The sequence below is a fragment of the Mustela nivalis genome (assembly GCF_964662115.1).
Source record: "Mustela nivalis genome assembly, chromosome: 12".
NCBI classification, from domain to species: domain Eukaryota; kingdom Metazoa; phylum Chordata; class Mammalia; order Carnivora; family Mustelidae; genus Mustela; species Mustela nivalis.
Genome location: NC_139031.1, coordinates 31,455,146 through 31,468,257, shown reverse-complemented (window position 1 = coordinate 31,468,257; position 13,112 = coordinate 31,455,146). Strand labels below are relative to the sequence as shown.

At 37.4% G+C, this 13,112-nt stretch overlaps 1 protein-coding gene across 1 annotated transcript in view; it reads right to left on the bottom strand.

Moving 5' to 3' along the window:
* Positions 1-5,925, bottom strand: part of ASZ1 (ankyrin repeat, SAM and basic leucine zipper domain containing 1) — a 56,475-nt gene extending 50,550 nt beyond the window's left edge. Inside the window, exons 1-4 of the mRNA XM_082692518.1 lie at positions 5,791-5,925; positions 5,254-5,353; positions 2,965-3,087; positions 125-236 (exon numbers count right to left, since the gene is read on the bottom strand). Of these exons, the coding sequence (XP_082548644.1) occupies positions 125-236; positions 2,965-3,087; positions 5,254-5,353; positions 5,791-5,895 (440 nt within the window). The 5' untranslated portion in view covers positions 5,896-5,925. The remainder of the gene's footprint in view (positions 1-124; positions 237-2,964; positions 3,088-5,253; positions 5,354-5,790) is intronic.
* Between the last annotated feature and the right edge of the window lie 7,187 nt (positions 5,926-13,112).

The window sequence follows — 13,112 nt, the reverse complement described above, 5'->3', positions numbered from 1 at the left end:
TCAACTATATAGCCAAGTAAACACATTGTTTATGATTTTTAAAAAAATCATGGTATCAAATGTTTAATGGGTTGATAATCAAAGAAAAATATCCATCGTTTTTCATAGATAATAAGGTTCTTACCTACAAGCAACATTTGGATCAGCATTTCTTGAAAGCAGTAGTTCTACACACTTTAAGATCTGTTCCTCTGAGCCACGTGCAGAACATGCAGTTATCAAAATAGTCTGCTTATCTGTAGTGAAAAGTGAGGAAACCACCCACACACATTAAGAAGTGAAGCTCACTTCTTTTTTCATTCAAAAGATTCTAAATATTTACTGTACTCTCAAAATTTTATATCCTATTCCTAAATCTTTTACTCTTGGTAGATACATTTGTCTTCCTTCACCAAAAAATGAGATTAGGGATGAACTGCCTGAATCTCCAAAATGTATCTATATATTCAAAATATGTTTATATATCTATAATTCATTTCTTAATTTTCCTTCTTTGTTCCCCTTCCTTATTTTTTTTAAGATTTTATTTATTTATTTGACAGAGAGAGAGACAGCGAGAGCAGGAACACAAGCAGGGTGAGTGGGAGAGGGAGAAGCAGTCTTCCCTCTGAGCAGGGAGCCTGATGTGGGGCTCGATCCCAGGACCCTGGGATCATGACCTGAGACCAACACAGACGCTTAGTGACTGAGCCACTCAGGCAACCCTCCCTCTCCTTTAAGAAAATAGGAAAGTGGTAAGAACATGAATGCTGTGTAGAGATACTGCCTGGAGTTAAATAGCCTTTGGTTGATTAAAATTTGCTTTGCTGAACTTGTGGTTGAAAATAACTGATGAATGTCTGGGTGGCTCAGTCAGTTAAGCATCTGCCTTAGGCTCAGGTCATGATCCCAGGGCCCTGGGACAGAGCCCCGCATTGGACTCCCTGCTCAGTGGGGAGCTTGCTTCTCCCTCTCCTGCACCCCTGCTTGTGCTCTCTCTCTAAGATACATAAAACTTAAAAAAAAAAAGGAAATTAAAAAAAAGAAAAACAATAATTGATATTCTCTGATTTCACTTCTTTATTTCTCATTCATTTTACATCTCAGTGAAATTTTGGTTTTTATCCAAACCATCCTACTGAAAATGACCTAACTGCCACATCTACTGGTTTCTTTTTGGTCCTTTTCTACTGGGTCTCTCTGAGCTCACCCTGTTTCCTAAAAACTTCTCCCCGTGGTCCCTATGGCACCAGAAGAAATCACAGATTAAACAAAATAAAAACACTTTTCAGATAATAATTGGGGAATTCAAAGTAGGTCATGGCAGCTATGGTTTACATCAGTGATTTAATAATAATCAAGTATAAAGATTCTAATCCCAGTTCTGCTACTGATAAACTGACTCCAGTGATACCTTAATATCTCAGTAGATCTAGTTTATAGATAGGAAGCTGCCCTCTTTACCTAATGAGGCTAATGTTGAATACGTAAAAGAATTTATGTCAACATGCTGAGAACAATATAAACTTTTATAATTGTAAGTATTCCTCTGATTACAAAAATCAGAGAAAGAAAACTTCATTTTTTAAAAGTTTTTACTTCAATTCCAGCTAGTTAACATACAGTGCTATATTAGTTTCAGTTGTACAATATAGTGATTTAATACTTCCATACAATACTCGGTGCTCATCACAAGTGCACTCCTTAATCCCCTCCCCCTATTTCACCCATCTCCATATCCATCTCTCCTCTGGTAACCATCAATTTGTTCTCTTATAGTTAAGCAAACTATTAATTTTTTTGAGAATATTATATACTTTCAGAAATCTCATTCCTAAGTCCAGTTTTCATTGGGTAATATTTTAAAATGACATAATAATAAGAAAAACCTATCACAGAAGCAGATTAAACATAAAACTATTGGTAAGATGGGAAGTTATACAATATACATAGATGAAAAAACAGACTAGAAATATTTTTACAAACATCTAATGTAGGTATAAAGTAAATGTAAAAATTAATTCCAAAGTGAAATCAATATATGAATTATGAAATGAATTTAACTGCCTATTGGAAACACATTAAAAATAAGTAAGCAATAATTCAATATAATAATTAAGTGGGATTTGCACATATACTCTTGTTTTTTTGAAAGCATCCAAAACAATATGGAGTAGAAATTATCTAATAACAAAGAAACAAATGGATTTAATAAGCTATCTTTGAAACAACCTTAAGTGATATAATTCAGAGTTGAGTTTTAAATTCTAAAGACTGATTTTCAAGTAATTTTTGACAAAATTATTAGCTTTTTGTTTTCTCTCAATGCATTTTTTTCCTTTAAAAAATAACCAAACCCTCTAGCATAGAAATTAAAGGTATATAAAAACATAAGCAGTTATTAAGATAATATAAATGGAATCTACCTTCTTGGAAAGAGAATTTTTCCAAGAGAGACTATGGTTTTTAATTTGATTTTGTATCTTAATTACATAATATAACTAATAGGAAGATTTGTTTTTTAAACAGCTTTAGTTTTTTTCATTTTGCAGAATAGCTGCTTGGGAATCAAGGAAATCACAGTAAACATAATCAGCTGGGCTAACTCAACATCTTACTTTTTTTTTTTTTTTTAAGGACAAAGATTTATTTTATTTTATTTATTTATTTTTATTTTTATATTTTTTAAAGATTTTATTTATTTATTTGACAGAGAGAGATCACAGTAGACAGGCAGGCAGAGAGAGAGAGGGAAGCAGGCTCCCTGCTGAGCAGAGAGCCCAATGCGGGACTCGATCCCAGGACCCTGAGATCATGACCTGAGCCGAAGGCAGCGGCTTAACCCACTGAGCCACCCAGGCACCCAGGACAAAGATTTATTTTAAAGGAACATATAAACCCCCAAACAGATTATAATTAGGCTTCTAAACAGAGATACCTAACAAAGTAAATACTCACATATTTTAAATGTTTAAAACACCTTACCTTTATCAAAACTTGCATTAGCACCTCTGTCCAAAAGGACCCGAACCAGCTCTACATTGGAAACACTAGCAGCATACATAAGAGGAGTCCATCCATACCGAAAGCTGGACTCTACACTAATTCCTGTAAAGCAAAATTCAAGTTTTTAACAGCCTCTCCCACCAAAACAAAAATTACTGTCAATTTCATATGCTTAAAATACCGTGGATAGTAACATATACCACGTCATTTATAACAAAAAGGAATTTCTTGGTAATAATGGCCTAGGTTTAAAAGGGTCCACACAGTAAATGACTGTAGCTCAAAAACATTCAAAGTACACTATATGGTTTGGGGGTACATATATACATACCTAATAAAAATAGAAGGACATGCATAGGAATGATAAATACCAAGTACAGCAGAGTGGTATCTCCAGGGGTAAGGAGAGAAACTGCTCTACCTTTTAGAATATCTGAAATATTTAGTAATTTAAAGAAACCTGAACATATTAACAGAAAGACTGGAGACCTCCTTGAACTGTTAGAAGTGACCGACTCAAAGGGAACTTTCTTTTTTTATCAAACTTCTCAACTGGTGCAGAAATATGTACCAAAACCAAGAATAACTTTGGAAGGCAAAAATAAGATATTTTTTTTAAAGTGTGAAATAATGACATCTAGAAGTAACCTAGGAAATGCTAAATTAAGTTACCTGTGGAAGTAAGACTTCAGGGATACTGAGGGAGAAAGTGGGAACAAAGGTATCTTTCTACTTCAGCTATATATTTATTATTGGCCTTTGAAAATGAATTTTTAAAATGTTTGTAATTAAAACATTTTTAAAGGCCTGACTAAATATCTTCTTTACCAGTAGGTCTTTTCAAGTCCTAATCTGTCAGGAAATTCATCATTTCACTGCACTTAGTCCTACTACAAACTCATGCCCCATGGTAAATTCTCTTTTCTAAAACAAATTTCTAACTATTCTATCCCATCCAGCACTATGCACACTCCTGCATGTGTTCATATTAGGTATTAAGCCTGTTTCAATTACTCAAATTTTATTTCATTTCATTCTTCAATTAAACTCAAGTTTCATTGTCCACAAAGTCACACAGAACCTTCTTTTTTGTTACAACAGCTAGTATTTACATAATGTCTGTATGTTTTAGATCTTTACGTATTCTTTCATTTTAATACACCCCCCAAACCTTTTGATATTATGCATCCCTATTTTAAAAAGGAGGAAATTAAAGTGTAGGAAGGTTTGTTAACTTGGGTCAAGATTACAGAGCCATCAGATGGCAGGGTTAGTAATCAAACCCAGAACTGTACTGTCTCCAAAATGATTCCTTTTTGCACTAAACCATGCAATGTCTCTAGCATAAAAGAAAAACATTTTGCTATATACAATTTCATTTAACTATTCTGTGTGAATGTTTTTGATTTACACATAGATAGTAAATGCCTGTTACGCCTTTGGATAATTTCAATCATTATTATCATCAACACACACTCCTACATCACATAATTCAAAAAAATTAATATTTAATTTGATCACAGAAAAATGTTACAGGACCCTGGAAAGAATTATGACATTTTACAAAAAGAAAATGATGCTCTGGAAGTTTAATGGCTTTCCCAAGAAACTACAATGAATAGGCAATAAAGCTGGAACAGATATCCACATATTGTGATTCCTACCTCAGGCCCCATTACACAAACACCTAGTACAAGGAAAAAGCATAGCCAAAATATACATAACTAGAAACAATTCTGGAGAAATGTAATAATATTATAGACAGCAAATGCTGAGAAAAATGTGTAAGAATTACTGGAGTGGGGTAGGATTCATCAGAACAGGCTTCTTCTTTTTTTTTTTTTTTAAGATTTTATTTATTTATTTGACAGACAGAGATCACAAGTAGGCAGAGAGACAGGCAGAGAGAGAGGAGGAAGCAGGCTCCCCGCTGAGCAGAGAGCCAGATGTGGGGCCTGGATCCCAGGACCCTGGAATCCTGAGGTGAGCCAAAGGCAGAGGCTTTAACCCACTAAGCCACCCAGGCGCCCGGAATAGGCTTCTTGAAGGAGGTAGAACTGATGGAAGCAATAGGGTGGCATTCCAAATTTGAGAGTAGAAGAACAAAGTAAGGCAAAGAGAACTCAGAAGCAAGTAAGGTATATAGAATACTTGCTACATGAACATCCATTGTGCTTTCATTAGAAAAGCAACCCAAAACCTTTTAAAATAAGGGACCCTCAGAAATGTAGACAACTGTGTTAGGTTGAAACTATTTTTATCTCTCACCAGAATCTAGAAGCTCCTGGACCAATGAAATATCTCCTGTGGTCAATGCTTTTTTAAATGTTTCATTCTTTTCTTCAGGGAGTAATGGCCCTTTTAATTTCTAAAAAAGAAGAAAGTTAAAAAAAAACAAAAACCTGTTATACATATTTTCATTTCCACTCCATCAGAAAACAATGACTGATTTCAGGTCCATCATCTCTTTGGGGGGTATGTGGGGGGAGTGCACCATAACAAATCTCATAAGGAATTCATGTCTAAAATTATCTTCAAAGGGAATGGATAATGCTATGGGTCCAAACCCAAGTGAAGCGCTACATCCACGACCTAAAGAAGCACATTTGGTGGGGAAAGCACAGTAGGAAACAGAAAAACGCAGGGTTTGTTGGGAGTCTAGAAGCCTGTATTTCCACTAGGGAAACACAGGAAAGCAAGAAGTCTCACGAGGTCAGGCCAGGGGGTTGCTGATGCAGGTGCGGTCAAAACAAAACAAAACAAAACAAAACAAAACAAAACAAAACAAAAGGCCTCCTGGGCTACCTTAACCGCCCGGTCGAGATAACCAATCTCCCAGCCGTCATCCTCGCTCTCGCTACTCTCGCCTCCACCGGCCACTGCCAGCCCGCGTAGCGTACACGTCGCCATGCCCGCCAACCTCTCTCTAATAAAACAGCACCGCCCACTCCCCTGGCGCCTGCGCACTGGAGGAGCACGCACGGTTGCGCGGGAAGGAACGTGTGCGACGGTCGAGGCCTTGGGACCTGAGGCGCAGGCGCGTGGGCATGCGTAATAGACCTCACCTACCCTCCCTGTGGTATAGGGCCAGTGCAACCCTGCCTAACATGGTAGGGTTCTTAGAACTGAAGCTGCTGGAAGGCTTTGGGCGCCATGCTTCTGGTGAGTGCTTCCGGTTCTTTTCAGGGACTTACTCATTCTTTTTAGTTTTTTTTTGTTGAAGTTTTTGCTCTTCAAGGAATGCCGCACTTTCTTGGAGCATAATGGGTATTAAAATGCCAAGTAAGACTAGGCTTTCTCCTCAACTCCTTCATCTGCTCCCTCGGAAAGCCTGTCAAACATGCGACCCCTGGGTAAGGGGCAACTCACAGATAGGAGCGCTATCCTTGCATTCAAAAAGCGGTCGAATGGGAGCTGACAAAGGAGCCAGCAGAAAATACCATCCCAAAGGAAGAATTCTTCCTTTAATTTTCATGTGACCTCAGATCTCAGCATAGATCTGGAAACTTAAAATCATCAAAACACTTTCCCAGCTAGACACTATGGATGCCCTAAAGGAAAAAGTCAGTCAGCAAAGGGGGAGTTGGGGAGAGAGTGGATCAAAGTGCTAGGAAGAAGACATCATTTAAACATTGAGAGCAAGTAAATAATACAAACAACTCCAGGTGAAAGCCGCCCCACCTCAAACTGGCTTTTCTGCATCTAACTTCTGGATGAAACGGTTACACATTAATTATCTTTGCCACAGAAAAGTAGATCCATCAAGGAATAATGCACATTCGTGTCCCTCGAGATCATTGTTTTAAAAAATTTTATTTGACAGAGAGAGAAAGAAAAAGAGGGAGCACAAGCAGAGGGAGCAGTAGGCAGAGGGAGAAGCGGGTCCGGGTGGATCAGGGAACCCCATGCCGGCTCCATCCCAGGACCCCGGGATCATGATCTGAGCCACCCAGCGTCAAACCGCCCCCCCCACCCCCGCGCCCAAGATGATTTAGAAGGAAAAAAGATGTACACCATTCTTTGAAAGTTTTGTAGTACTTTTTTTTTTTATTTTTTCCTTAGAGAACCTCCAATGTAAGATTTTGAAATTATTTCCTTCAGATAATTTCACAAGTAAGTATTTTAAATAGCTTGGTTATTTTCAGCCCCACCTTGTGTTTTCTAAGTGCATTCCTTTAATAAACGTTATGAATCGTTGTGTACAACCAGGCACAATTAGGTTTAGGGAGGCAACCTCAAAGATAAAACAAGCTGCCTCAAGGAGCTCACATTTTAACCAGGAAAGACAATAAGCAAGTAAGCAAATAAATAAGGTTATTGCAAATTAGAGTTGCCACAAAGGAGATAAATGTGCTGGGTTTCTGGAATCACACCACTTAAGTTTTCCATCCAAACCAATTACTGCCATCAGCTGTGTGCCCTCTAGCAATCTAGCCTCTTTCTTCTGTTTCACTTTTCTAATCTGTAAAATGTACCTGCCATATAGCATTGTTTGAATAAAGTAAAGTAATGGGCTTGGCATAAGGTTAGTCTCAATGTAAGACGTAAATAAATTTTAGCTACTACTATTATTGTTACTATTTTAGATGAAGTAGTTAGATCTGAGTAGAATTCTGAATGACAAGGAGCCAGCCATAAAAAGTGAGAAAGCAGAGCTTTCCTGGCAGAGGAAATGGCTAGTACCAAGGCTTGAAGGCAGGAAACTGAAGTGCAGAAAGTTTATATAGGCCACCCAAGATCATGCAGCTGCTTAGTGGGATGATCAGAATTCACACTAGGCTCTCTGGCTTCAGAGTGGGAAAGTGATGTCCACAGCAGCACTCTCGCCTTGAGGGGTTACACGTTTTGGCCATGGGTTTTCACTTTCACACTGTAGGGCTCCTTTCCCAAGCTGATTTCATCTGATTAATAAATCAGACTCAGAATAAATGTTGACTCATTTACAGGTTAATCACAGGCTTCATTCCTGGACAGATAAGAAATCAGTGATTTAGTTTTGTCTGAAGTGATTTGGGAATTCCCCCAGGGTGACTTCCTGGAGTGGGTCAGAAAGCCACCTACTCACATTGTTAATGACTGCAGTGTTCTGCTTGGTTCAGTGATGACAGGAGACTGGTAAAACAAAGAGGGCAAGAAACCAGCTGGATCCGAGAAATAAGTTACTCAAATTTAGGTTCTCCTTAGTTCCTGGGCATTTTTAGTTTGTTTGTTGTTTAACTTTTAAGCTTTGACTCAGACATGAGTGATGATTAGGTAATACAATTCTATATACCATTACACATGATGATGCTGTATTTTGTGAGGAACTTGTTTTAAATTTAATGTCACCACATTTTAAAAATAATTCTTGCTTCTTTTCTTTTTTTTTTTTTTAAGATTTTATTTATTTATTTGACAGAGAGAAATCACAAGTAGACAGAGAGGCAGGCAGAGAGAGAGAGAGAGAGGGAAGCAGGCTCCCTGCTGAGCAGAGAGCCCGATGCGGGACTCGATCCCAGCACCCTGAGATCATGACCTGAGCCGAAGGCAGCGGCTTAACCCACTGAGCCACCCAGGCGCCCCTCTTGCTTATTTTCTATGGTGAGATGTGTGGTATCCCTAATTCTTAATCCTGTGATCTGGTGGTATGTGTTGGGATCCCTAATTCTTAATTCTGTCTGTGATCCAGTTGGGTTAACTGTCTCTTTTAAGGGTAATTTTGGAAGCATAAAAATGGTAAATACATTTTTTATTATTAAAATTCATGTTTCATTATTAGAATTCACAAGGCAGTCAAGGGGAGAGATAGGCAGTATTTAAAAATTATTATATGGTATTAAGTGATTCGATAAATACTATATTTTCTAGGCATAGAGGATGAAATTGCAAGGAAGACAGGCTAAATCCTTAATTTCCAAATGTTTAGAGTTTAGTAAGAAAAACAAACAAATATATAAATAAATATTAAGAAATTATTAATACTATGAAGAAAAATTAACCAGGTGAAGGAGATAGAGAGTAACGGAAGCAGCTGGAAGTTTAAAAATGAGATTTCAGGGAAGACCTCTATGAACTGTTCTTCTTAATGTGATAGGAAGTTACAAAGATTTGATTTTCATTTTTTTAAAGACTTATTTATTTGCCAGAGAGAGAGCACAAGTAAACAGAGAGGCAGGGAGAGGGAGAAGCAGGCTCTCTGCTGAGCAGGGAGCCTGATGCTGGGCTCGATCCTAGGACTCTGCAATCATCACCTGAGCCAAAGGCAGCTGCTTAACTAACTGAACCACCCAGGAGCCCCTTATTCTTCATTTTTTAAAAAGATTTATTTATTTATTTACTTTTAAAGAGAGAGAGCAAGCCGAGGGAGGGACAGAGGGAAAGAGAGAATCTTTTCAAGCAGACCCCTCACTGAACTCAGAGCCTGATGTGGGGCTCAATCTTCCATGACCCTTGAGATCATGACCTGAGCCAAAACCAAGAGTCAGAAGCTTAACTGACTGAGCCACCCAGCTGCCCTTTGATTTTCCATTTTAAAATGTTATTCTGGCTGCAAGGAGAAAAGTAAGGAGGAGGACAAGAATTGAATCAGGAATTCTAGTTACGAGTTTGTTACAACATTTTAAGGCCTTAACCCTACCTGTACATTAGAATCCCCTGGAGATGATTCTGGCCAATTTTATAAGAATCTCTGGGAATAGGGTCCAGGAGTTGGTATTTCTTAAGGCTCTTCTGGTGATTTTAATATGTAGCCAGGGAGGGAAAAGGTTGTGGAAAAAAGATGTCAGGGGCTGGATCCAGAGCAGCTATCTATATCCAGTAGGAAAATACAAAAGAACCAGAATGCTTAAGTTAAGCTATTAAAACAGGAATGGATCTTCATCTGAATCTATTTTCTTCCTTAAGGAATATGGTTAGATCTAAGAACAAAACACATCCTTAAAGAAAGAAGAAAATAATCCTCAGGAAAGGATAAAAAAAAGCATTAACCAATATAACACAAAGAAGTAATGGTTAATGAAAATGTTTGTTTGTGTCATGTTTGTTTCTTCAAATATTCTGATATGTAGCCCAGGTTTGAAAGTGATTGTAGAAGGATATGGGAGGCTGGATCTAGAACAGTTATCTTTTTAGGTGGCCTGATGTTAGATACAGGGTTTTGTGGATGCAGCAGGGAGATGGAAAGTGAGCTGAAAAAGAAAGATGGGGTCAGGATTGGTCTCCAAAGTTAGTCCTGAAAAATTGAGTGATGATTGAATGGAGAAATGGGAAAAATGAGAGTAATGACAGAAAATGGGTGGGAAAGCAGGGATATATGTGTCTGTGTGTGTGTGTGTGTGTGTAGGTATAGGTGTGGGTGTCTATTGACATCAAGAGTATCACTTTGTACTTCATAATATAGAGTGCTAATCAACTCTAAAATGGGGTGTTAAGTAGAGAGTTACATAGAGGCTCACGACTGAATGATCAGTAGCCTAAAATAATTGTTTTCAATTTTGTTTCTATTTCTTATTTATATTAACTAGGAAATTTACTCCAGTATTTACTTCACTTGTAAAGACAGCCTTTGCACATTTAAAAAAATTTTTTACTTGTAATTTTGTTTTTTCTTCTAAGATTTTTAATGTATACTTATAAAGCTTCTTTATTGCAGATAGGCATTGTGTAAGAGAGTGTCTTATGAGTACTGTAACCCTTACTTCAAACAAAACATTATGGATGTAGACTTCTGGGAAATAGTAGAAGGTCATAAATGCCTGAATATTTTTGCGTCAAAAACCTGCAAAAAAATTACTAGTTTTTTAAAAAGGAATTGAAAGTTAGCTAGCTAATAATGAAATTCTAGCGCAACTTTTCCAAAATTTTTTTTTTTAAATATTTTATTTATTTATTTGACAGAGAGATCACAAGGAGGCAGAGAGGCAGGCAGAGAGAGAGAGAGGAGGAAGCAGGCTCCTGGCTGAGCAGAGAGCCCGATGTGGGGCTCGATCCCAGGACCCTGAGACCATGACCTGAGCTGAAGGCAGAGGCTTTAACCCACTGAGCCACCCAGGTGCCCCAACTTTTCCAAAATTTAAGAGCATCTTTAAATTTATAACATATTGATGAATAGTAAGAAGAGCTCAACAAATGTAATGGGCTCCTAAATTAAAACAGATAGCAGAAAGTGTGCATTTAGATTAATTGTTATAAGAAAAAATCAAATTTTTCATGTATTTAAAAGTGCAATGAATTCATTTATTTTTATTTTTATTTATTTATTTATTTATTTGACAGACAGAGATCACAAGTAGGCAGAGAAGCAGGCAGAGAGAGAGAGGAGGAAGCAGGCCCCCTGCTGAGCAGAGAGCCAGATGCAGGGCTCTATCCCACAACGCTGGGATCATGACCTGAGCTGAAGGCAGAGGCTTTAACTCACTGAGCCCTCCAGGCGCCCCTGCAATGAATTTTAAATAATATCACAGCTCTATATTGAAACTGTAAGACAAGACCCACGAAGCAAATACATATCACAAGGAATGAATATTAAGTGGACAATTTACAGCATGTTATTAACTGCAAAATAAAACTTCTAAAATATTAAATATTTACCATAGCTAAGAATATGCCAAGCATTTTACATGTGTTAATTCTTTATCAGTTAGGAATACTTTTTTGTTCCAGTTGGGAATACCTTTAGCTACAAGTGACGATATTCAGTATCAGTAGTTTAAAAAACACATGGTTCATTTTTCTCATGTTAAAAAGAATCTGGCAACTGGGATTGATTTGGTGGCTATGGTTTCTGGCAGCATTTATTCCATTCTTTTGGCCTTGTCCTCATAGTTGTAAGATATCTCTCTCAGCTCCAAGTAGTGTGTTTGTGTTGAAAGCCAAAGAATGGAAGGAAAAGATGGTCCCAGTCACATCCGTCCCATTTTATCGGAAGACAAAGCCTTCCAAAATCTCCAACAGATTTCTGCTTTTGTTTCCTCTGCTGTCAGTCACCTACCATCCCAGATTGCAAGGGAGATTGAGAAATCAAGTATTACACTTTTTCAGACTTTGTAGTAGAGCAGGAGGAGGGAAAAGAACGTTGAGAAAGCGTGTTGGGTTAAGCAGCCAATAGTGACTGTCACAAACCCATGTCATCCTTATAAAAACCTTACCAAATGGGTATTATTATGTATTGCCATTTTACAAATGGGGAACTAAGATGTAGAGAGGTTATGAAACTTGACCAAGGTCCAAAAATTAAGAAATGATAGAACAAGGAATCAACTCAGGTGGTCTACCTCCAGAGTCCACTCTTCTCAACCACCTCTCTGCATTATGGAAATAAAGCCTTACATGATACTATGTTGTGCCTTCTCATGTGAATGCTCTCTCATATAATGTCCTAACATGCTTATTAATGTCATGTTGTTTTTAATAATAGGTAAGATATTATCTAAAAATCAAATAAATGTTTACTATTGGAGTTATATTTTCTTACTTGACCAATAATAATAAACACCATAATTAACTTTATTTGCAAAGACCCTTTCAAAGAATTCTACACATTTTCATACGAATTTTTATACCTGTGATTTCTTCATAAATCCTGCAAGAAAAAAACAGAGGTAGGTATCACCATTTGCATTTGATAATTGGGACTACTAGATCAAAATTGTGTCAAAGAGACCAGAGACTTAATCTCAGATCTATGTAGAACCAGGGCATTTTTCATTAGACACCTGCAAGTATAGGTGTTTTTACTTTAAGACAAATTTTAAATAAAATTTACAGAAGAATCAAACTAGTGTTACATTAAAAATTTTCCTGCCTAAGCAAAGGCTTAAAACTTCAAAATTGAGCATTTAAGTGGTGCCTGTTTTCTCAGTTGGTTAAGAACCTACCTTTGGCTGAGCTCATGATCTCAGGGTGCTGGGATAGAGCAAGATATCGCATCAGACCTCCCTGCATAACGGGGAGTCTGCTTTTCCCTCTGCTGCTCAAGCTCACCCCTCCCCCCACTTATGTTTTTCTCTCTCTGTCAAAAATAAATAAAAGCAAAAACCCAAAATTGAGCATTTAAATATATCTTCATTTCCTTTCTTAACAATGGTCTCTGAGGTACCATATTTTATAAGAGCTAGTTCCATTGGTTGCTTGAAATTTAGCACATTTTT